Genomic DNA, 26,069 nt, shown 5'->3' with positions numbered 1-26,069 from the left:
CAATGATTAATATTTTACATTGGTTTGAATCTTCGTGCACCAGATTCATCGATATCAGGCATTTCGAAATTATTTATAGAAATGTATAAAACTCATTAATACTAGAAACGTTTTGTTTGACTCTATCAAGTATAGACTCGTTGTATCTAGCAAACAGTCATTCAGCAATTTTCTACATTGAGAATAGTTTGCTATTATTTCAAATACAAAGAAACATTTATATCCCACTGAAGTAAAAGGCTGCAAATCATTGCATTATATTCATTGAAAGAGTTAACATTTGCCAGGTTGATAACAGAGTATTTTGTGCTGATTGGCTCCGTAGTGTTGGAACAACAACGATTAAACTGCGTAAGTATTGTTGGAATACAACGATATTACACGCATAGGCACAAATACTTTTACACAGATACCCACACAGGCATTTGAACAGGACACTTACACAGGTCAACTCATTACTGTATAGAGAATGGGGTTCAAAATATTTAAGGGATCATGGGTCACTATCTACGTCTAGTCTGAGAGTAACTAGCCAACTGTCTACAATCATACTTTGTTAATTATACCATATCACTCGCTTATATACATTTGGTTCTGTAGTTCTGTTTAATAAATATCACTGAATATTATTTTAACATAAACACTGTGTCTTCCACAGATTATTAATCTTAATTTTAAGATTAAATTCTAACAAGTATTAAAGTTTTTAGAAACGAATTTCCATAAGAATGCATAGAAAGTACGTATGTAACGTTTTACGATAGCAAAGTCAGCTCTACATGGAAATTATTCGCCGGCATATAGCGCTGTACGTACACCTGATATTATTCTGAATAAAACGAATGATAGAATGAAAGTGCACATCGTTTTGAAGAAAATAAACCAGGTCCTAATGGCTAAGTAAAAAAGCAAGAAAAAGAGAGAAAAAAAAAGAACTTAATTAAAAAAGATACAAAACAATAATCCCGTCTCCGCGTCGAATTATACGAATAGTATTTTCTTCCGCAGTTGGATTCGTTAATTTAACACGTAATATGATATTGAGGTAACGCACGATGTTAACAAACGAACGGGCCACTCGAGTGTTTTGCACGCTTTTTTTTTCCATTTCGCTATCTTTATTTCTCGTCGACGTTGATTCGCTCGCCTTTTGAGCTGCGTTTCGCTAGAAACGTCACGCTTTTCGAAAGCAGAACTACTAGCATAATTACGACTAATTACACCCTTTTAATTAGACCGGCTATACCCTTTTCTTTACCGTGTCTTCTTTCTTTATTCTTAGGTACTCGCTTCTGCTTCCTCGCTTATTTATTTATCTGTACACTAGCGCGGTTCAAAGAGCAACGAAACTTCCCTAAAAGTCTATGGCTTAATATCTTATTTTTTAATACTACTTTTAGCTTTTATTCTTTTCTGGGCGTCTTTTTTTCTTCTTTTTGTCGGTAACTTCGTTTAATTTTTTGAGAAGAAACTGAATTCTAGTGAATTGATAGTTGGTTATTTTTACTTTTTGTGCCAGAGATCAAGTTATGTTACAAATTCTGTAAATGATTTATAGATTTATCTTTCTAAACTTTCGTTGTCGTTTCGGTGATTTTTCAATATTTTTTATCGTTAGATTATCGTCTGTTCTGAAAAAAAAATTTAATTAGATCGTTGATCCATGAATTTCGTTCTGATCGAAAAAAGATTTAAGGATTCTGAATATGTAGCTTTTCCTCTTCTTTTCTAAAATGTATTTCTTTCAATTATTTTCCATTTCCTCTTAAAATTAATTTTATCACTCTGAAAATAAAAAGCTACTCTTGCATAGCACTTCGAGATTTCATTTTCTCCTAGAAAATCAATGTATTTGTTTGTACAACGAACATTTTGAAATTGTAAGAAGAATATTTGTATTAGAGATTATTAGAAATGCGGCTGTTATGGTTTTAATATCTACTTCAATATCTCTACTGTATCGTAGTATTTTAGTAATATCATATTTCAATATATAACATACAGTTATTTTTATACGTTTGGTATGAAATTCAGCTACATATATAGATACGAAAATTTATTAACTCTCGGTCTGGAAATTTCTGTTTTTCGCATACTATCTTTCAAATACACGTTCGATAAATTAACCGTGAATTTTTCTTCTAGATAACATTAATAACCATAGCGCTAGATAAATTTTAAATATTCGTTTCCGCTAATTTGGAAAAAGCAAATAAATCTTCCTCGTCCAAAAGGTAGACAGTTAAATTTCTCTGAAAAAAAAAAAAACATCGCGTATCCCATGTGAATATTGAAACGCTACAGGGGATCGATTATGCGATGTAACGTTAGAAAGCTAATCAGACATTATATTTTTCTTTTTTCTGATAACGTTGTCACGTTCCAGTGCGATTTACATTGTCCAAATTTCGTAATTTAAACGATAAAGTAAAGCAATATTGCCTATCTAATTTTTGACCAGAATATAGTTCTCTGCCTTCTCTAGTCGAACCGATGATTACGAAAGTGGCTTGAGTCATGTGTTTTTCGTTTCACTATATTTAATGTTTTGCGTTTGACGCGTGAACTGAACTCTATTTAACGCAACGATCAACTCGATCGAAACGATTCAATTTCTATTGCTTTGCATAGAAGGTTTCACATTATTATAATGTAGATAGATATCAGGGAAAGCAAAATAAATGATAAGCATGAAAATAAATACGATACGTATAAGATAAGTATGAAAATAAGTTATTTCTTATAGATTCTTGATTTTGATAATCATCGGTGCAACTCCTACGCAATTCTTTATACGCATTTATTTTCTCGAATTAAGTTTAACGTGAAAACACGAAAGAAGATGCACGATTCTACGCAATATAATTCTACGCAGCGACAGGATAGTTGCTATGTCAATCTTTTTACCTAATTTTGTATTAGGTCTGATTATTTCTTTTTTTTTTTTTTTTTTTGCTTTACTATTTTCCTTTAGGGCGAAATATCGCGGATTAGTTTTTACGCGAAAAACTTTGCCCGAACGATGGAAAGTGGTCGAGTCACTTTCGAATCGAGTAAGTACCGAAAAAAAAAGAAAAAGCAAAACGCGTAAGTCGCGGCTCGCTTTTAATCGTTTACCGGTCGCTCGTATGGGAAGTTGATCTCGTTTAAGCAAAAGATAATGTGGGAATAGGTAATTGATATTCTGGGGAATTTTACGTAAAATGTATGTGATGTAAAGTATCTACGATGCAGTTTGTAATTATTGGAAAGTTACTATTACTAATAAATGGTAATATAATTTTAAATTACTCACAATTGATGATTTAGCACACTGATATTTCGTACATACCTGAAACATAAATATACAAGCCGTGAATATACATATTAATATTCATATCGATAATTTATTAATATTGTGTTTATATATTATTTGAAAATATACGTACTCGATAAAAGATCGAAAATGCCGAGATACAAGAAAATTTCAGTCTTTAAAAATAACAAGAATAAAGAAACAGTTATAGTGAGGAACATGATTTTTGAAGTGCGATGGATTATGATTAAAATGATTATGATTAAAATCACAGAAGAATGAGAGCTTTAAACGGTAAACTTTAAAACGTGTAGAAACAACGTAAAAATGTGAGATGGTAAAATCAACTGTACGACGTGGAATTTTGAAAAATTATAACAAAATTAAGCTTGAACAATAAGAGAAAGTCCTATACAGTGATCAATCATATACACACGTTACATTACATTGAGCGCAATTCGAATGAATATTTTTAATATTCGATCGGACAGAATTTTTCCTACTTGTTCGGTACGTGAATGGAAATTCGAACCTCCTATACTTATGCAACGTTCGAAAGTTATTACTGGTAGAAAAATTACGTCACGAAAAAGAAGCAACAAAGGAACTGCATCGGCAGGGTTTCAACGAAGGAACGCTATGCCAACACCAGTATGAATATACAATTTTCACACTTGTAAGATATCCTGCGAATTCTGCCGGTGAGTTGTAGACATCTTACGATATCCGAGTGCTTCGACAAGTTTTAACGAACTTTTCGTCATTGGCATTTTCAATGAACGTAGCGTTAGGTTAAGAAAATTGGAAACCTTCAAGCTTACCATGGAGAACGTTTGCACAACGTTTAAAATTTTTCCATAAAAATCGAAGTGTTTCCTATTTAAAACTTAGAATTTATGCGATTCTTTCAATAACTGTTTCATCAATTTTGCATACCCTTTATGATCAAGAATTCAACGATGAAGTAAATATTTTGTACTACTTTTAAAGTACAACTAATTTATCAGATTTGTATGGTATTTAAATTTCAAATAACGTTTAAGAGACTCTAAACTGTCTCACGGTAATTAGCAACGGTAAATTAATCACAAAGACTGCAACAAAAATTGCTATCTGAATATATCTAACATCTTATCCTGTCACCAACTTTCACACTTTCTTATCTGCTACTAAGATAACATCCTGTTACTGTTACTTTATACATGTACTTTGTATACATTTTAATCGTACCATTATTCAAACACAAAGAAAGAACAATGTTTCCTTCGTTTTTTAATCATATCCTTGAATTCACGAAGAGGATTAAGATTTTTCCCAGGAACAGAACTTTGTTTCTAAACATGTTCATTAAACTTTAGTAATTATGCTCTCTGCCAATTACTATAAACATACTAGATAAGGACTAAAAATATAATGTTAATAAACACAGCGTTCTTTACTATATTTCTCCGTTCAATACAAAGAAGGGCTTGAAAAATATTACTAATTAAGCGATTACGTTTATTACAGCAACAAAACGAAAAGATACCATATATTTAAACATTACATATACTTTCATGAAAAGCAACTTTATTATACGTTCGAAATATTTTCTTCCAAATAATTCTCTGGCACCGAGAATTTTAAAAAGTACATTTTCAGATACCCCGTCAAACATTAACAAACCGTCCTCCATAGCATTCGACGGATAACAATGCACGAAATCTCACGATTTCCAAACACGTGCAACAACAACAAAATCTGACAATCGCAACCCACGCATTCCAGCCAAACATCTCGATCATCGTGCACACATTCTCCCAGTCCACGCAACTTTCGATCCGACCAAGCAGCCAAAAAGGCAGCAGAGAACCGGCCGTCCCGAAGGCGTTCGCGATTCTGCGAGAGGATGTAAGTGCGCCTCCGCCTGCCGCTTTCTTTCCTTCTTTCCCACCACTGGGTCTGAGATCCTGGGCGGCAGAGAGGCCAGCCTGCACACCGTTGGCAAAGGCAAAAGTCGGCGAACGTTCCGTTCTGGTCGAAGCGAGCCGGCAATACTAGGCGGCCGTGTGTCACCGAGAACCGTCAGTTTCCGCGTGGACTTCGCCGCAACGAGTAGGCCTCGAACCGCGCGCGTCCTCTTTGCACGCGTGGCTTGATACACACACGATCGCGTCGTGTCGCGTCGTCTCGCTTTGTGCACAAGTGCGTCTGGTGGAAAAATGCGGTCACCCAGTGTCCCCATGTGCTTCGTTCACGTTCTACTGTGCGCCCTGGGTGAGTAAGAATCTTCGTCTTCCGCGCGTGTACCATGGGACACATCGTACGGTTGCGATACGACAGTGTAGATACAAAGGATTTACAGTCGACGATAAAAATAAGTGCGAGTAACAGTGCAATGGAAATAGGTATCATGAAGCTTCGTTATTGAAGATTATTGAATATTTATGATATTATTATATGAAGATTATTTGCTAGGTTAACTTTGTGCTTCCAGGCTATATAATAAATAAAACTTGACGTTTCGTTGATACCTACTTTTGGTATTTGTCTCTTCATTTTTGTCGGCTATTGTATATCTAAAGGAAGTACGAAGGAGCAAAGTTTTCGAGGTAGAAAAGCATCGGTGGATGTTGATTGCCCGTTAAACAAGGTGTACGTCGTTTAGTTAGTGATAAGGTGGTTCTTGAGATAGTAGTCTTCAAGGAGGAATTATGGTTTGATAGATGCAAGATTTTGGAGTTAGATAGGACAGGAATGGTACCGATGAAGAAGCTGTGAATGTTTAGGTGTTTATAGGGTACGGAATACAAAAAGCAGAGTATTCCTCGTAATATAAAATTGTAACGTGAATTTGACCTGTTTTTGTGTTTATTACATAAGTGGATAAAACGGGACCGATTACTGTTGCAATTACTTGCAGTTAATTTTACTTACTCCGTTAAGATCTATGTTACTTAATTGTATTTTATTTAAATTAATGTAATTTTTCTGCTCTAAACCGTATACTATTGTAAAATTAGATTTTCTATTCTATTTATTTCCAAATGAGTGAGTACATTTTTTACAAAGTTCATCCACAAGAAACAAAAACTGTTTTGCATGTTCGTTTAGTTAAAGCGAATATCACTGTCAGTAGAAACAGTTAATCTGTCGTTGTTTGTCTCTTGAAATCACAACATTAACTATGCGTCTTACTTTTTACGTCTAACATTCGAATCCTTTGATGAAGCTCGCAGTCGTTTTGGATATGAAAATAATTAAAGCAAATGATGGGTAGCGTTAACAAAGAGCTGAACGATCGTTACAGCTTCGTGGATAATCAGTCACCGCCCATCGTCTACAGGGAATAATGTTGGTTACGCAAAGACTCGCAGGGGAACAGACCCCAGGTGTTCAGCCAGGCTAGCGGGTCTTGTTAATTGCTGCGACACATCTTCAGGTTTATGATACGTCAATCGTTATGGGAACCAGCATGTTCCAGGCTCATGTTTTCACTGAATGTTCAGTAATAACGGACTTCCAGTTTAATAACGGAGATTAAGGCTTTCGCGGTATAGCATCGTGCAATTATCAAAATCGTTGCTTTCAGCAGCCACTATATTTTTGGAATTGTATTTATTTCGATAGGAGTTGATTTCGGAACTTTCCCTTTTTGTTTTCCTCTTCCTCAATTTCATTCTAAGTTTCAATGACAGAAAGATATTGCAATAATTTTCTAAGTCGATCGTTCCGAACTTGACTTCATTTTATCATATTTGTTATATCGTGAAATGGTTAATAACAATAAAGTATGAAAGCAAACTTCGAGCATTTATCCTCGACCGAAAATATCGAGGAAATTACCGAGAAAATACCAATTAGAAATGCGTTAATGTACCAATTAAACTACGAACTTTTATGCAAGTTCACATTTTTGAGAATATATTTAGCAGAATGAGAAAATTCGGTAGAAAATTGTTTGACGTATCAAGTATTATACGAAGCCACTGCGCCTTGAATATTTCATATACTTTTTCATGTTGTGTGTATTTCGCGCAGCTATCCATTTTCAAATTTCCTATAAATACGTAAAAATCCGCGGGAAACGCAATAAATATAAAAAACCACTGTAACGAGTGTATCGTTCGGTGTATCGCAACCTGCTCTAGAAATCCAATTCTTCGTTTACTTTTTTATTAAACGACACGCAAGAATTGACACGTATAGTACTGTTCCGCGTAACTGGATGAAAAAAAAAAAGAAAGAAAGAAAGAGAACGCACCAGCTGTAACGTTCAAGCGGTGTCGAACGAAAAGAGGAAGTCGGAGGAAAAAGCAAATCGCCGCGCAGGTGTAAACTGATCGAGGCTGTGCGTTTCGAATGCAGAACGCGCGGATGAAGTCGGCGTTAAGCGAGTCCCAGGACGGTGTAAACATGTATTCCGTGACACGTACGCCAACGCTCCCACGGGAATCGATGCGAGTACCGTTTCCGCGTGAAGAGACCATCACGATGCCACAAGGCGAATCCCCGTAAAAATGTGGGTGTGAAAATAAAGCAGAGATGTCGTTCGTGTAAAGTATCGTTCTTAGAGGAGCATTAGTATCTCTGATGTTGAAGATTACATACGATACAACGTATCAATTTTTGATTCAAATACTTGTCCATCGTACGAAAGATTTGGAACTAAATTGTAATTGCAATAAAATCGTACCTTTCTTTAAAAAAGTGTCGATTTAGAGGATTCCCATATGATTTTATACAATCAAAGATTAATTTAATATAAATCCATGAATAACCATATCCGTATACAATCCATAAAATACCATAAATCGCTCTGTAAATTACATCTAAACACTTTCTCTTTCGTATGCTACAACCCTCTTACATATTTCGAACTTTGTTTTTCTCTCAACACGCTCAAGCTCCAAAAAGGGAAGAAACAGAAATATACTCGCTTGAATATCCTTAATGAAACTTCGAAATTTCTGCAATTTCTGCTCTTAACTGCGGATACTGTAAACAAGCAAATCAATACTCTCTAAATCGCATCAACAAGTACGCTTTCTATCTAACCCACGCCTTGCTCTTATGTATTTCCAACGTTACAACACTTTCAAAGACAAAAAAAGACGCATAATTTCCACTTGTTCCTGCCAGTGTATCTCTTCATCGAGAACGGATAATTTAAAAAAAAAAAAGAAGGAACTTAAAAAAAAAAAAAGAGATGAGAGCGGGACACGGTTTGTGTTTCCGGTCAGCGTCTGGCACGCTTGAACGACGTCGAGGACGTCGTCGTCGTCGGCGAACACCAAGGGAAATCAAGCGTTCTCCAGTTTTATTTGCATAAAATGATGGGGCTGAGCATGTCACGTTCGAAACGTCGCGTCGGCCTCCCGGTTCGTGGCTCGCAGCTCGCGCTGATTTTCCTCTCGAATTTCATTACGCCGCGGCCCCATGGCGCCTACGACTCCGCGGGAACAACTCGCGTCTCCGATCATTAAGTCACCAAGTAGATGCAAATTAAAGAACAGGAGAATTTTCCCGCGGAATTTCCCAGCCGCGAGCAGATTTTCGAACCAACGCGGCCTGATCCGATTTTCCGTTCATTTCCAACATCCGTGTGTGACCGACGTTTGTTTTCCGCGTAAGGGTGGCGCACCGTTGTTCTTCTACGTTCGATTCTTCTTGGCCGCACGAGACTGATTTCGAGAGGTTGATTGCACAGCTATTTGTTTTCTTGCTTGTTATTCTGATTTTCTATAGAATATTTGGAGTGTGTGTGGAGGTACTGATATGGAAATTTTGAAAGTAATAGAAAATAGAATGAAAAGTAAAGTTAATGAAGACCAATAATATATAATCGAGGAATCGATGTCTCTTATCGAAGTTTCAGAGACCTTTGAGAATTTAAAGTACCTTTTCTATCATCGGCTGTCTTCTGTGACATCGTAGAGGAAGGAGATGAGTTTCCTTCCGTAACATAAGTGTAAGGAAAAACGGTAGAAGATAGGTTCAAAGTATCGGAATAGTCTTCTTTCGTTTCAAAGATATCGCGAGACAAAAATCTATCCATTAAATTACAGTCAAAATGGATAAGAGTTTAGTGCAGGTTCGACTAATTCTTTAGAGTGTTTAATATTCGGATTTTACCTTCGTTTAAAAATATTTGATAATTGACCGCATCGCGTTATTTTCGAAAGTTTCCTAAATTTCTCAAGTTCTATCCAACGTTCTAATCTAAATGCTAGAAGAAAATCTTACAACTCGCTGTATCTTGTAGGATCTACTTATATCGATAACTCCCTGGGCCGAGAACCATTAAGTAGACTCATTAAGAACTTTCTAAAACGATCTTTAACACTGATAAAGATCGCTTCGCTTTCGGTCGATCTTCACATTACAGTTAAATGATCCATGTGGGTTACACATAAAAATTCTTGGGTCAATAACTCCGGCTATCCAAATACGGAGGGACGAAAGCATAAATGAATGGAAGATAAAACCAGCTAAAACGAAAAATTATTATAAATCGATCGCTCTATACGAACGAAAAATTCGATCACGAAAGCTTTTGTATTGGTTCAAAAGATACAGGAATATTGGTAACGAATCAACCTTGATGGTCGATCGATCGAATGGAAAATTTACGAGGGCAAACGTCAAAAGCAGAGAAAAATAGAGCTAGTGGAAGCAGGGACACGTGCACGGCCATTAAACGACACGGTGCATCGCGACGCTGCGCTGGCGCGAAATTCTTACGATCGTCCCCGGTACTAAACGCTGACAGAGGTCCTCGAAAAGCTCTATTTGCCTCTTCCACCCCTGTCCATCCTCCTTCTTTCCTGTCCGAACGATCCCCTCCCACGTTGGCAATCGTGATACGGTGTTTCGTCGCGTTACGTGCTGTCTTCTCTCGTTTTTCTCCTTACAACGAATCAGTTTCTGCCGACGAGGCGGCAATAAAACGTAACGATGTTAATTCCGTGTCTCGCCACCGACCCAGCTTCTATGTACGATATTTCGAACTGCAAGAAGGTTTCGTGCGAGAGGCTTGCAAAGAAATAGATAACATTGCTGAGTGAGTACTGGTTTGCAATTTACAATCGGTTTGTTTGGTTGGTTCGATAATACGAGACGAGAGATTTGGAAAAATTCACGCCGTACACTTGTTGGCGTTTGGTCAAAATATTCGTCGGAATATCTTTCTTTTTATACGTGCAAAATATCTTTTACAAAGTTTAGAGAATGTTTCTTAAAATATTTCTTAGTTATCTCGTATGATAAGTGTTAGAATTTAATCTTGAAGTTAAGATTAATAATCTGTGGAAGACACAATGTTTGTGTTGAAATAATATTCAGTGATGTTTATTAAACAGAACTACAGAACCTGATGTATATAAGCGAGTGATGTAATTAACAACGTATGGAGAATTGTTGATTGTTGGCCAGTTACTCTCAGACTAGACATAGGTAGTGACCCATGATCCCTTAAATACTTTAAACCCCACTCTCTATACGGTAATGAGTATGACCTGTGTAAGTGTCCTGTTCAAATGCCTGTGTGGGTGTCTGTGTAAGAGTATTTGTGCCTGTGCGTGAAATATCGTTGTATTCCAACAATAAGAAATACTCGTATAAGAAAACTGTGAGATTTTGTTAGCATCTCTTTGGTAGATAGTTAAGACATTAAGAGCATACTTTCAATCTTTTTTATAAACAAGGAAGGCGAATATACGGGAGAAAGAATAAATGTAAATAAGTACGATCATTAAAGTACAGCAATTACAGGTAGAAGAAGGTCTTGGACGTTACAGTCGACAAACGAGGAAGCAAAGAAATCCTGTAATGAGTAGAAACTCTATTTATTACAGGTCACATATTTCGGTCTGTGTACGCTTGAACTTCCCGATTCTATAAAAATTTTACTTTTTGCTCCTTCGATTTCCGACTCGGCCCTTTTCCCCTCTTACTCTGACTTCGCTTCATAATCACTTCCTGTCTCGAACCGTAACAAATTATACAGAATTCTGTATAATCATCCTGTATACGCCACTGATCCAACACTTTCAACTTCTATTGTTTCCAACGCTATTTTGTTATTTGTTATTGCTGTAAGTTCTTACGGTGCTGTAGTTCTTACGTAGCTAATTTCAAAATTACAAAACAGCAAACCAAGCCAGAATTATCTTTAAGATAGAATCGGATTCGAAAGAATCGATTATTGGAACATCCATTAATAGAAAATTAATAGAAATTGATAAATTAATGGAAAATTAGAGACGATCCCTTGTAAAATAAATTGAAACTGTATTACATATATTATGAATCGTGTGTTACATGTTATTGTATTACATATGATTGTGAATGATATTGTCAATTACTTAATATAATTGACGCAGTCATAAAATTTTGAACTTGTTTCACCGCAAACGAAACCTAACCGTTCTCGCTATAACAAAATTAAATACGAAAATAAAAAAAAATTACCCCAGTCTATCCGACAAATATCCAAAATTGTGCTAAACTCGATAGGAACCAACACATCGGATGGAAAACTAAAATAATAGATACACCGTTCTCGCGAAAACTCAATTCCCGATGATTAGCGCTACAACTACCGCAGCGTCGAGTAAAATGAATAACCGCTGGAACGAAACGCGGATGCAAGAAAGGAACATGAGACACAATAAATAACCGTGGACCAAACATCGCGAATATCGCGGCCACATTACTTCAATTTCATTATTATCGACGCGATTATTGTCGGTGCGTGCGGGAAACGTACTGAAAACGAATCATTCTCGTTGTTGTCGCCATTGATGTCGCGTTCTGACAAAACGGAAACTGACGCGTAACAGGAAAGGCACAGAGGATGATGCAAATGATATTGATTCGAGCGAATTATATTTCCACCGATAACAATCGCTCCATTCGATCTTTTATTCGGAAATAAAAGTCTCAGTCTGCCAGTGCGCTTTTTGCCGCCGTTTCGCAATTTCCAGGAAGCAGCCTCTTCTCGCTAAAATACGATCTGACTTATATGACGACATTGGATTACAACTTTGCTTTGATCTTTAACATTAGAACTACCGACAGTTAACACGAAGCTATTTCTATCAAAACCAGCCAAGATGACTGGTCTTTAAAATATACGTAATAATAGAATATTTTTATATTTATTGATTAATTACTTTCTTACAGAAGGAATTCCATGTTATGTAGTACATTTTTGGTATTGTTAATCCATCTGGGACCATGATCCCTAAACGATGATTGACACATTTCTACAATTGTAGAACCAGTCACTTTTGACTGGTGTGGTATTGCTAGTGTTAGCATCTAGCGATCGATCCTCAATTTTCCTGATAACTGATATCGTCATATCGAACGATACGCGGTAAAAATTTTAAAAACGTGTGGGAAGTTGTAGAAAACGAGGAAAGTGGTTAATTGAGGTTCGATAAACAGGTTGCAGGACCCTTTTACGCTTTGACAAGTACCAGTTATTTTGACTAGCGTTGCTATAAGTAGCTTGGATACAAAATCATTTTGAGTTTGAATACATAAAAAACGGAATAAAACTCATTATATTATTTTTTTAGCTTACGTATTTCCGGAAAAAATATAATACGAAGTAGGAATTTTAAAATAAAATTATAAAACCAATCAGTTTGATTGGTGCGGTAGTTCCAGTGTAAAATACTTTACGACCGAGTTATTCTACGTGAACGTTTGATCGTGACTCTAATCTTACTTACAATTATCATGTAAAATTAAAAAACTGTCCATGATTTGGCTATAGTTATAAACAGACCGCGGAAGTTCATGCAAGTTCATATTTCTATGAGAGCAGTGAAAGAAGTAGAACGTAAATAAAGATTCGATTAAAGCGAAGTTTACAAATCATTCGAATTTCCAAAAATTAGCAAATCTATAAAATTTCTATGAAAAGTGACGAATCGGTCAGTTTGGTCACTCCGTTGATCTTGATGTTAATTTATGACCTTTCTAGTTTCGTCGATCTTGTTTATACAATGCATAGAACAACGATTGTGTCCTTCTATGCGTACTACTTTTATTGTGTCTCCGATAGTTTGTTCCTCCACGTTCTCGTTCGATAACTACAGAAATCTACGGCTGGACGATCAATCGACAGGTATTCCGGTGAAATGCGTTTTCCTCTGGACGATTTTTACGCTGAAACACGCCTTCCGACACAATTATTCGAACAGTCGACGACCAAAAATGTAACGATTCGAATGGACTCGAGAAATCGATAAATTTTGAACTCGCTCGTCTTTGTTACTTGCTCGGTGCTTTGAAACTGAATCGTCTATAGACCCTATACCAGTGCAGATTCGCGTTTCTGTCGATTTATAGTCCTGCAGCTTTTAAATTAGCCACTTTATTATACGTAGAATTATACAGAAACGAATATTCTTTTATTATTATTATTGCGCAAATTGAAAATAAAGATATTCCTGGTTAAAGATATTCAAAGTCGTGTATCAAGATATCTAACAGTATTCGCGAACTTATATTTTATACACTCTATGCCTATATCAACATCTCTTCGTATTCTTCTAAAAAGAAGAGAAGATAAAATATAAAGCCAGCCAAAATCCTATAGAAACCCAATCAACCAACAGACTTTTTCAAACATCGCTACGACCACGTTCATGCAAATTCATATTCTTGCGAATAAAATTTGCAAAATACAATCCACCAACTATCGTGACAAATACTTCCAATATCTTCGATGCACGTATTATGCGCATTCTGTACAACATCATAATACATATTTTTAAGAAACGTAATGCATAGGCATCTATTGTACAATTTTCTCGCATCTTAAACCATTCATCCGCCCTCATCTAAATATCCTCGAACACAAAATATAAAAAGAACCACGTACATACAACGACGGTGATAAGGGACAACAACAAGGTTTCCATAAACGCGACAATATACTGTTTGTTCGATTGAAGCGAGGTAGAGAAGAGGGTGATCGTTATACAGGTTTGGTTCGGAGCGGGCAGCAGCATACCGCCACCCCCGTAATCGTAGCGCGCACGCAATTCAGCGCGCATACATGCACGTCGGCTATGGGTATATCAACCGGTGTACTACCTGATCACCATGAAAATTTATACGCCATCGTACGCCACCGTAAATTGTATTATCGAATACATACCGTCGGTCTCTTCTCGTTCCTGCGCGTCTCTCCCGTCACCTGCCACCACCCCGTTCTGTTTCCCCTGTTTTAACCACCCTCCCTTCTCTTTTGCATCATCCATACGTTCTTTCCAACGCTATAGAGACAGAACGGACGAGCATCGCAGGTCGCGGAGGCTCTTGAATTTTTCGAGTTTATGGGAACCTGCTATTAACACGTTGACTGTCGTGGGAATTTTGCATATTTCGTGCCGCCAGCCATACAGCCGTAACATTTAATTTTCCGAAATACTCTTTTTCTCTGAATATGATATTCTCTAAGTCATTGGAATTGTTGACAAATTTTCAGTTTATAAAATTTATCTTATTTCTATCGTTCTAAAATGTCAACGTAAAAAGCACGGGTCGCCGATGACCACTGTGGCAGTGGATGCGTTAAAAACTGGGATGCGAGCAAACGGTGGACGAAACGTAGGCAAAAAAATGTCAGCGATAAAGAGTCTTCTTTTAGCGGAATACGACTAGATTACTCGCGTTGTAAATTAGTTAAATTGTAACTCCGTGAACTGGGCTCTACTCCCGTACGAATCTTCGTCGCCTAGTCGCTTCAACAACCTGCGCGATAAACTTTTCTTTATGCTATGGCGATTCTTATTACATTTTGCCGGGTTTTCGAACATCTCTTAGCTGGTACGTATTATATCGTACGCATGACACGTTGATCGTGGCTATGGGATTCGTTTCGCTGATTGCGGGGAATATTTGGTGAATGAATTTTGGTAAAAGTGCGACGGTTTGGTATTTTTCGGAGACAAAGATGATTTTGGTGAATATTTGCAAAATAGAGTAAACATAGAAATAACGTAAAATAAAAATAACTGGCGGATAAATTTTTCTAGCTGGAAGGGTTTGGTCATTTTTTCGGAAAAAAAGATGATTGTAGAGGAAAAATCATTTGTCATTTCTATGGAAATAAAAACGATAGCGGCAACTTTTAACAGATGAAAATTGGCTATTTTTTAGAAACAAGGATGGTTAGAAGATATAACAAAATATTTTGGAATTGTGTCAGAGAAATATGAAGACCGAACGAGCAACTATTCAAATGGAACGTGGAAAATAAAATATTGTTAGTTTTCTTTTTAAATGAAGACTCACTGAAAATTGCAGCAGTACGTGTTTTACAGAGATTCCAAGCGAAGAAGATAAATTCAATTGAACGTGCGTGCACATAATCTTTTGACCAAACGCAGTTTCAAGTATTTCACGCGCCTCTGACACGTACTACGTCAGGCTTTGCGTGCACACACGTAACTTGCAGAAAGTGTGAAAACAAATCTTGCAACTGCGAAATATAAGTTTGGTGATGGATGATGATGCTCGATTTACATTCACAACTAGACATTTTGTTTCACAGAGGCTTTCGCTTTAAGCGATTGAAATTTCAATTTTATCTTAAAATTCGTTATTTTCATTGGACACAATTAGAAGAACGGAACCTAACCGGAGATTTATTTCACCCAATAGATATTACAAAAGATATTAGACACGCCAGTGTATTTGTTGTGCCATTTACATATTGATTAATTAGATTCAAGTTTCTTCACTTTCACGCTGTGCTTTCACGTGACCACAAAAATTTGATATTAAGAAAATGAAATGTAAAACTGAAAATATGATATGAAAATATAAAAAAAAAAATTTTTAATTGGAAAGCGAAAGAGTGTACAATTTTTTTTATCATGTCCAAGCCACTATACATGTTCTGTCTATTTTTGCGTTTCTAATATTTCCCCTAAATGCATAATACACGATTACATGCTTTAATTTTCCACAAGTATGTACATTCACGGTCTAAATATCGCCGATCTCCAACGATCAGTAAAACTCTAAATGCAACCTGTTCAAAGGCCTATCGTTTAACAACGATAAAACAACATGCATATACACTTTCGCTTTTTTCGCACACGCATTATACGTAGCGAAGTCTTAGGCACAAGTACGTACAAGTCCAATGCAAATTAATACGCCTCCCATTCGCCGCTCTTTAGCTTTCACTTAACGGCACTGCGGTCCGTCTGCTACTGCACTTGATCAAGTCGAAATAACGACGCTGCTCGTGCTCAGGACCGTCTCGTTCCGTCTTATCAAGATCGATTCGAGAAAGTGAACACCGGCTTAGGGGATAATTTTCCCTCTGGTCCCACTTTCCTTCGCAATTCACTCGCTGCATCGATTTCCCATGCAAATGTGCCGCTATCAACGAATTCTGATCACCGCGTTGTTCTCACTCGACGACGGCGAAAGCACCGTAAAACGCAAAGACCTCTGTACCGAATGCATACGAGAAAGATTGATGTGGAAGTTTTGGAGATTTTTATGGCGCCACCTTGATAGAAGAGCACGATATCTCTAGGTAAATGGTATTCTAAAAGACGGAATATCGATCGGACATAATTGTCGGTGGATGTTGAAAATACACTGGGGAATGCTATTAGGTTGGCAACTAAGTGATTGCGGATTTTGTCAATACTACCCAATGACAAAATCCGCAGTCACTTAGTTGCCAATCCAATAGAACGAACCGATTGGTTCTGAAACCTTGTTCGTTGTAGCATCAGTTTGTACAAATAAAGACATCAGACTTTTCTCTCGTAAAAATGCATATTATATTTATCAGGAGTAATAGACTCCAAGGCTACGAATTGGAAGAAAAGTTTGTTGAAGTGGTCACCACTTCTAAGAAAACTCTACATCTGGTCTTTTTAGTTTCCTCAAGGACATAATTGTCGGTGGATGTTGAAAATACACTGGGGAATGCTATTGGGTTGGCAACTAAGTGATTGCGGATTTTGTCATTGGGTGGTACTGACAATAGAACGAACCGATTGGTTCTGAAATCTTGTTCGTTGTAGCATCAGTTTGTACAAATAAAGACATCAAACTTTTCTCTTGTAAAAATGCATATTATATTTATCAAGGATAATAGGTTCCAAGACTACGAATTGGAAGAAAAGTTTGTTGAAGTGGTCACCACTTCTAAGAAAACTCCACATCTGGTCTTTTTAGTTTCCTCGAGCACTGAAGCCATCGACAGCGTATAGACAATAGACTGGGACGAAGACAGACCATAAACAGTAGAGAGGCGACAATGGCTTCGGGACTTTCAGTCATAGGGTAACACTGCTAGCGTGCGGATCGGAACCAGCTCAAATTATATTCCTACTTGTACTTCTGTATTAAAATATATTTTCTATTTTACAATTTCTCCATGCGTTTCTCTGTTCATACGTCTAATAACCTGAACAAAGTTAATAGCCAATACAACGATTTAAACGAGAAGATTTTAGTGCAACATGGAAAACACAAATGTAAAGATATAATATATTGAATTAACGCGAATATTAACAAGTATAGAAAGTTTGAAGGCTCGTTTACTTATATATAATACGTATAAGGAACCAAAATTAAAAATAACTCGACCGAAAACGACCGAAATGATAAAAAATTGTCTCTGAACAGCCTCTAATTATGGTTTTGAATAAATTCCCGCGAAACGTAAAAGCAAACAACAAACACGAATACCGCAACGAACGTTGACACCGGAAAGAGCAACGGGATATGAATTCACCTCTTTTTTCCGAGGACGATTCTCGAAGCGGAAAGCGGAACGCATGATTAGAAAATTTCGCGCGTGCACGAGACAAGTAGAAGCGTCGGGTGTCATTTTTGCCGGCGGCCAATAACATTTATAACGTCATATTTCGATGGGGAAAAAAGGCACTTTTAAAACGTCCAAATAAATTAAAGCCGAAATTTATGGTATTATTTGCATTTATATTTTTTCCCGCCCGACCCGCTCGGACACGCGCGCTCCCGCGCGACGTCACCGCTCTGGATATTTAAACGCGAAATCAACATGCATCGTGGCGCATCGTCGCTTTTTTACGCGCAGGGATAAAAAGTGACAGGTGACAGTAAAACACTGGGAGCAAATTTTCGTTCCTGTGTTTGTTTTTCCTTTGGTTTTTTTTTTTTTTTGTATCTCTATCCTTCCTTTTCCATCCTTTTTGTCGGTTCGTTCGTTCTTCTCCTCTTTTTTCTTTTTTTGCTTTTTGCCTTTTCTTTCATTCTGCTTTTTTCGTGCCTTTTTTACTACCAGAGCCAACCGGTAATTGTAACAAATGTTATGAGCTGCGCGTATCGTTGCCGACGTGCGCAATAAAAAACACCGCCATTCGTGAATTTAGATCGACATCCGAATGGAAAGCTTACCGAAATCAACGGAAAAAGTTGCTCATTAAAACGGTAAACTGGTTTCTATCGATTACCCTATCAGAATGCTTAATTATCCCGTGTATTATTTGAAAAGTAAAAAAGACACGGCGAAGGGCCGAGGGGAGCGGATAAAGTACAACGAAGCGGAAGAGCGACAATCTCGACCGATCACGGTTTTAGCCCGAAGGTCGTGAGAATGTGACGATTGAACGCGTTCTAGATAATCATCTTACCAGTTGTTAGCCGCAAAGGATTAAACTAGTTTCGTTACACGTAAGAACGTATTAATCAAGCTGACCATGCAGGGACGCGCGCCTAATTAGGAATTACGTGCTCGTTCGACTGTGGAATGTTTACTCTCTTTACGGATACCGACTAATAATTGGCAGAAAAGGATAATTTATTGCAGACAGTAACGCTGAACCATAAAAAAATTCCATCGATTCATCCGCGATTCGAGGAGTAACGCGTACTGTACTTTCGAGGAAGTGGAGTGGGATGTTCCTATAATTATTCGAAGATATAAATATAAGTTCAAATTATTTATAAAAGCGTATGTAGTCAAGTTATGTTTTTTATCAAATTTATGTCAAATATGGAATTTTGCATTTGATTACACTGTCATCGTTTCGACGAATTGTGATGCATTATGTCAATAATCCAACTCAATAGACGATTGGCAGTGACACGTACGTCGTGAAATATGGTTATAACGAAAATATTTCGTTAATCGTGATAAACAATAAAACTACCAATCCCTAACGTATACCTAATTATACATAAACGACTACAATGGTAAGGCGAAGTAACATAACCATGAATATGATGAAAATATATAATCCCCGGAACAATGTATATTAATTTGACCGCAAACACTGTCGTATGCCATGTATCTCTAAAAACAAAACGATATATAAAATCAAGGTTTATGCAGATCGGTTCTTGTGTTTTAATTTTAGTATTAAAGTTACCTACCACTGTCTTCTCAAGTTGAACATTTTATCGCTTCGTTTAATTATGCAATAAAAATACCAAAGATTCACAGTTTCGTTCAATTATTCATAGCTCATCCATAATGTCACATACGTCGCTAAAAAAAATGAAGCGAGTGCGTGGGAAACTGGCATCGATTTCGGGTGAAAATTCGAGGACACGCGAACGACAGATCTGAGTGTGATTCGAGCAGGTTGGGATTACACAGTCGACCGATAATTAATCGGCGTATGGATGAACGACAGAGCGATTAGTAGAACGTGCGCAGTAGCGATATTCGAATCTGGCTGTCGTATGCGCAACAATGCTTTGAAATTCCGACAATATTTGCGAGGATTAAGTACTGTTCGATTGGGATAGCAGGCAGATGATAGTGCCGCCCCGATTTCGAGCTATCGGCCCGATAATATTTGTATGGGCGAACACACCGTATGTGTTTGCCGTCGCACTTTCGACTCTTTCTTTCCATATCCATCAAAATCATTTTTACTAGTTGCCTCCAACCCCTGCATCGCAACCCCGGTGCGTTCGCTCGAGCACGTCCAAAAACGTTTGTTCGTGCCTTTAAATAAGTGAAAAGTTTGGAAACGTTTCGAGATAGATCCCGAGAGCAGGACTCTGTCATCCTGGTGAAAATGCTACGTGGCTGAAATTGATCGATCAAACTTACAATGTTCCAGGTATCAGAGAGCATTTTGTGTATCTCGATGACAAACACTTTTGGCAAATTCTTGCAAAGACACTGTTAAATTTGAAATTTGACGTTTAGAATCCTCGATTTAGACCTATTAACCGTGCAATATATACCGTGCAATTTAAGTAACGACTATTCTACCATAAGCGAGTTGCTGTCGACAATTCTTTCTTTTAGAGAATTTCCGATGATCCAGAAAAATGCTGATAGAAATTTACTCCACAGTACGTTATAGGTTATTTTCTTAGATTGTTGGTCGCAGAGTTTCCCAGGGGGCGAGCGAACTAAGTTACAAATCGTTTCTGTATTTTCGAAGAATAAAACATTTTATAACAATGGAAGAGTAAAACGTGTTTTCTGCAGTTACCTTATCACGAATCTGAACACTGATCCAATCTACCTAATGCACGGTTCATGCAATATGCTATTACGTCAAATGCATAGAAACAACGCGCTCAAATCAAATCGGAAAAGAGCAAATCAAATGGAAAGCAAACTTGGGAGTCCGTTTCAATTTCCATCGCATCAAATTACCATTCGACTAAGCCTCGCGATTTCAACACGGCTACGATCAGAATTTCATCGCACGAAAACCGTCCACAATCGTCGAAAATCGTAACGCGATCGCCATGCGAAACAGCCGACGTTCGCGCGGTATCCCATAAATATTCTCTTTGAGCGACGCATATTGCAACAACGAGAGATAGAAGAGAGGGGGATATTTGGCAAGCGCAACGCGTAAAAACGCCGCGGCTCAGGGTCGCGTGTTTCTTTGCCTCCCCCGGACGTTGCGACAGAGAGGAAAAACCGAAGAGATAGAACGAATTAGCCGATGGATAAAAGGGAGGGATGCCACGATCAACGACTTACTTTAGCCCGAAGGTCGGCTGCAGATCGATCCATCGGCCGAACCGAACGAACGTTGTGATCGAGAGACGAGCTTCAAAGTGGTGTCGTTTATACCGTCGTTAATTTCGTCGAGACTGGAAGAGATATCGATAGCAAAAAGGAAACAGCTCGCGGCTACGTTTGGCGATAAAATACTGAACGCGGGATGAGGATGCGGATAGGGGTTGAAAGAGAGAGAGAGAGAGAGAGAGATCGGTTGGTGGCAGATAAAAATAGGGGCGAAAGGTGAACGATGAGGGAAGAAGGGGTTGTAGCGAAAAAGCGGACCGTGCATCGCGCAAATATCCGCGCAAAAATCCCGCTATCCATCCCGCTTCAAGGAGAATTTTTACCTTTCAGCGATACGCGCTATTAGCACGACGTCCGTGGCTCAAAAGCCAAAGTGATTTCCAGAAATAACTTTTGTCGAATCCATCCCGTTCCTTTGGAGATTCTGCTTGCAGCTGTGCTCGCCAATGGATAGATTTTCCTCGTGGAAATAGCGGATAGACAGCAACCGGTACCTTTTCTGCTTAACTTATCACAGAGCCTGGCGCAGCAAGTTTTTATTGCCGGTGTCGTGCGCGCACACGCGAGACACGCGCCTTTGGATAAACGTTTTATCTTTTGTCGAACGAACGAACCAGGGTTGGGAAAAAAGATGGCCAAGAAAGGGTAGCAAGTTTTCGTTTGATGCGATACCGTTCGGCCAGAGAATTTGTAAGTTTAAGAGAAGCTCCGAGAGTGTGTTGTTTCAAGCTAAGTTTCACAACGTTCCAAGCTTCCTGCGAGGTTTCCTGTCGCGTAGATTGGACCGGGGATGTCGTTGACAATGTTTGTTACTTTGCTTCGCAAGAGGTGCGCGGGAATTAATGAAGCGAATACTTGAATTTACGCCTCGAAGAATTGCATTAGCAACTGCGTATACGACTTAGGTCAATCTTGAAACCAACTGATGAACACGGAATTTTTTATGGAAAAAAATCGTATTATTATTTACGATGTTACAATTTAAGACTGTCTTGTAATTAAACTATAGTTAAAGTCGCTGAAATTAATTCGTCAGTTAACCATCGTACAATGACGCAATAATTATATGAAATTATATATATATATATATTGTATAAAAAAAGCTTAACATATCATTTCATATAACACAGCGAATTCACATACAGACGAGTAGATTCAATTAACAGAAGTTCGTCGAATCAATCACTAACTAACATTTCGTTCAAATAAATCAAATTTATACAAACGAAACTCTACCACTATGCGCATATTTTATCTCTATGTAGCTACGTGATTGTAATTTAATTCAAGTGTACGCAGATTCTTTTCTAATTACAATTTCAAAGTTCGTAAAAAGAAAAGGAGAAAAGGGGGAAGAAAATCGTTCAGGAAAAGTTCAAGAGACTGACAGCGACGGAATCCACCTAGGTTGGTCCAGTTCTGGGAAAGATCTAGTTCGCGGGATCCCCAGCGCAGCGTCAGTTACGCGGACAAAAGTTATCCTGAAGAGATACCGAGAAACCAGATGCAGGAAGCGACGGACGACGTGTGTCACGTTGAAAAAAAACGTCAACGTGATTCTGCAGTCACGTAACGGGTAGAACCGGTTCGTGAAAATTTCATTGTACGTTCAATCCTGCATGCCTGTAATTGTTGAGATTTGTTCTGGCACGCTCGCGATGAATATGCATGGCTCCCGGCCGTGTTAATGCTTTTCAGCCCGGAACGCGAACACCGTGTCGCTAAGAGATATTTCTACCGGACCTTTTCGAAAATAAACTTGTTCGGAAAGGTGTCGAAAAACAAAGTACGCGCCTCGCGTTCCCCTGAACGTGTGCGCATTTGATTTAGTTGTCCGTTTGTTTCTCGCCTGGAATACTGATGATTTTCCCCGATACTGAAGCTATCGAGAAATCTATACTGGCGAGGCGAGTAAAAATTTGTTATATTATTTCTCCGATGATTGATTGCATCCAATTGACGGTTTTCATCTTTTTCCTTTTCTTCTCGTGTACTTGAACGTGGCAATTAGAAATGAATTGCCGTGCAGAAAATTTGTTAGAGTGTTCCTTAGCTGATCGATTGTGCTCGGTCGATGATACTTATCGAAAATAAAACAATGAAACGTAATGAAAACGAAAATCTAAAACCAACTAACTGTAAACTGAAACGATTCACCGATACAAAATTCGTGATCAGCGCTGAGACTATCATTGATGAAATTTGTATAGAATTAAGAGAAAATTTTGAGACATTAGAATATCGGAAGTATTTTCTATTGGAATTCAACATCGTTGTTGCAGAAATATTGCGTATATTAGCATCTGTGATGTCTAATTGCGATTAAATATTCACGAGCATTTGAATATTTTTTATCCATTTCTTCCAATAGCATGAAACTCGATATAATCTAAACATCTATATAGTTTTTTTATAAATAAATAAATATACATATAGCAGAAAATGGATATCAGGGTCAGTGCAGCGGTGATCATCTTATCATGGAATATTCGATCCTTGTTAAAAGTTTGGTACATTGAAATTTATGAAACGTATGCCCGAACTTATTACGTTCGTAAAAGTTCTCGAGGAAGATGTTGGTGGATAAGAATGGCCCTATTTGTAGGCACCAGAAGAACCAAGCTTGGAGAAATTGATTTATTACCAAGAAACTTTCAGGCCTTTTGAGTAATAAGATGTTGAATTATTCCAATGTATCGATAATCTTCTAATATCCTTCCGCTAGTCTTTTCTTTGGTCTTTCTTTTTTAACACTGTTGTGTTCTTCTGGCCACTTTTCAATCGAAGCTTTTTACCCTTACAAATTTTTTTTAATTTGAGAAAAATTATTAAAAGCCATTGTTGATATACTTTACCTATACTTATAATTGTATATCTATCATTCGTTATTAATTTTATATTATTATATTTCTTGAAACATTAAAAGCCGCTTTGCTTGTTGGAACAAAAATGAAATTAGCATACAAAAATTCTTAAACAGCAGGATTTAATAACTCCGTAACGTCAGAAACTAATTCAAAGACGCTTACACATTTTTCTAATATATCTTTCGCTTTTTAAACCATTATTTTCCGGCAACATAATTGTTCATTTGAATTACATTCCCCGAAAAACATGGAGAGAAAGCAAATTCACGATCGATAAATACATTCAGGTTTTCTTGACCACTTTTCTATTTACCAATTTGTCAATGGCGATATCGCTTCTTTACGGTATATCCTTTTAAGTATACAGAGAAACAAGTTTTATAAACTAGAAAGTAAAAACTTGTTTTGAAAGCTTGTACGGCACCATAATTTGGCACTCACAATAGGAGACAAGTTACTTTAAAACGTATTAGAACATACCAAATAACTAATTTTACAAAAGAAAATCCAAAAAAAAAAAATGTAAAGAAGAAAGATGTGCCATTAAATCATCGACTACTAATTTTAACAATTCTTGGAGAAAATATTCCAGTATCTATAACGTCAGAACAACTAATACAAACTACGAATTAATATAAACTTCTATCAAAGAAATCAAGATAAAAGTTCAAGACCAGAAACCATCATCCGTCGTCATATCCTTCGTTAAAAATAATAAATTATATTATATATATTAAATTCTCTAAAACCTATCGTTGTAGATTTACAAAATTCCTACGAGGAAACTGTGAATTAATTACTCAAACTATCCTAACAATACCGTTCAAAACCAACTCACACACACGCACAGCAAACATGACGCTCACGAAAATCGAATGAAACGCCTAATAAACCGTCTGGTTTCGGCGATATCGTGGCTGAAAGTAGTCGAAGAGAGTCTTGGCAACGCGATAGTCGGTCGACAACGGCAGCAGCGGCAGTTCTTCATCAGATCTGATTCCGCGTGGTCCTTTGACATGCACGTTCTTTGTCAAACGGCGTTTCTGCTTCTTAAATTCCCCTCGGGCCGGGGGCGGACAAAATTAAAGTTTACTACGGTTTCAATATAATCTCTTGGTCGTTGCTGCACGTACGCACTGTACGTGTGCATCTGTGTGCACGTCCGTTTGCAGGCCGACTGTACAGGATTTGCAAGCTCGCGGGGGGAGGAAAGAGGGTTGGGCGCGTGCATCGGACGAGCGGCGAGGGCCAACGGGGTTCAGCAAGGCATAATATTTCGGATGAAGGATATCGCGTGTCATAAAGCGCGGTGTAGTCGTCAAACGAGGAGGAGGAGGAGGAGGAGGTCGACAACGCGACGTCGAGCTCTGGCTCTGCCGCTCGTGAAACGGACGAGAGAAACAAAGGTAGCGGATCTGATGGTGGGTGGAGGGGTGGATGAGAAACGCAAAAGAATAAGAGGACGAAAGATGAAGAGAAGAGGCCGCCAGCGGGAGAACGCGGAGGGAAAAGGATGGTTTCGTCAGGAACGAATTCATAACTTTGTAGCATAGAAAATTTTACCGCGGCTCGTAAAACCGCCACGCTATACGGTCTGGCCAATCGACGCCGAGCAAATACGCGCAAGACGGTCGCGACGTTCCCGATCCAGCCGCGTATTCACGACGTTTATGGAAAAGGCGGACACGATGGTTCGCGAAACCGATGACGATCCATCGTCGTTACCGCTGCATCGTCGCTGTGAGCGGAATAATAGGGAGAGAGGAGGCTTTCATGCTCCGCTTCACGGAGTTGTTGAATACTACTCGACGAGTGGTGTGATCAATCGAGTTGATACGATTCTGGCAAATTTTTTAGGAATATTATAAGTGGACAGAGATGAAAA

At 37.9% G+C, this 26,069-nt stretch overlaps 2 protein-coding genes across 4 annotated transcripts in view; one reads left to right on the top strand and one right to left on the bottom strand.

Annotated features, from left to right (window-relative positions):
• Qin (tudor domain-containing protein qin) overlaps window positions 1–26,069 on the bottom strand; it is a 312,288-nt gene that overhangs the window by 235,214 nt on the left and 51,005 nt on the right. The window lies entirely within an intron of this gene.
• LOC139987183 (uncharacterized) overlaps window positions 5,289–26,069 on the top strand; it is a 68,874-nt gene continuing 48,093 nt past the window's right edge. Inside the window, exon 1 of the mRNA XM_072003144.1 lies at window positions 5,289–5,551. Coding sequence (XP_071859245.1) covers window positions 5,497–5,551 — 55 coding nt within the window. The 5' untranslated portion in view covers window positions 5,289–5,496. The remainder of the gene's footprint in view (window positions 5,552–26,069) is intronic.

This window comes from Bombus fervidus, chromosome 5 (genome assembly GCF_041682495.2).
Source record: "Bombus fervidus isolate BK054 chromosome 5, iyBomFerv1, whole genome shotgun sequence".
Lineage (NCBI taxonomy): Eukaryota > Metazoa > Arthropoda > Insecta > Hymenoptera > Apidae > Bombus > Bombus fervidus.
Note: the sequence above shows the minus strand (reverse complement) of the source record. Positions and strands in the feature narration are given on the sequence as shown.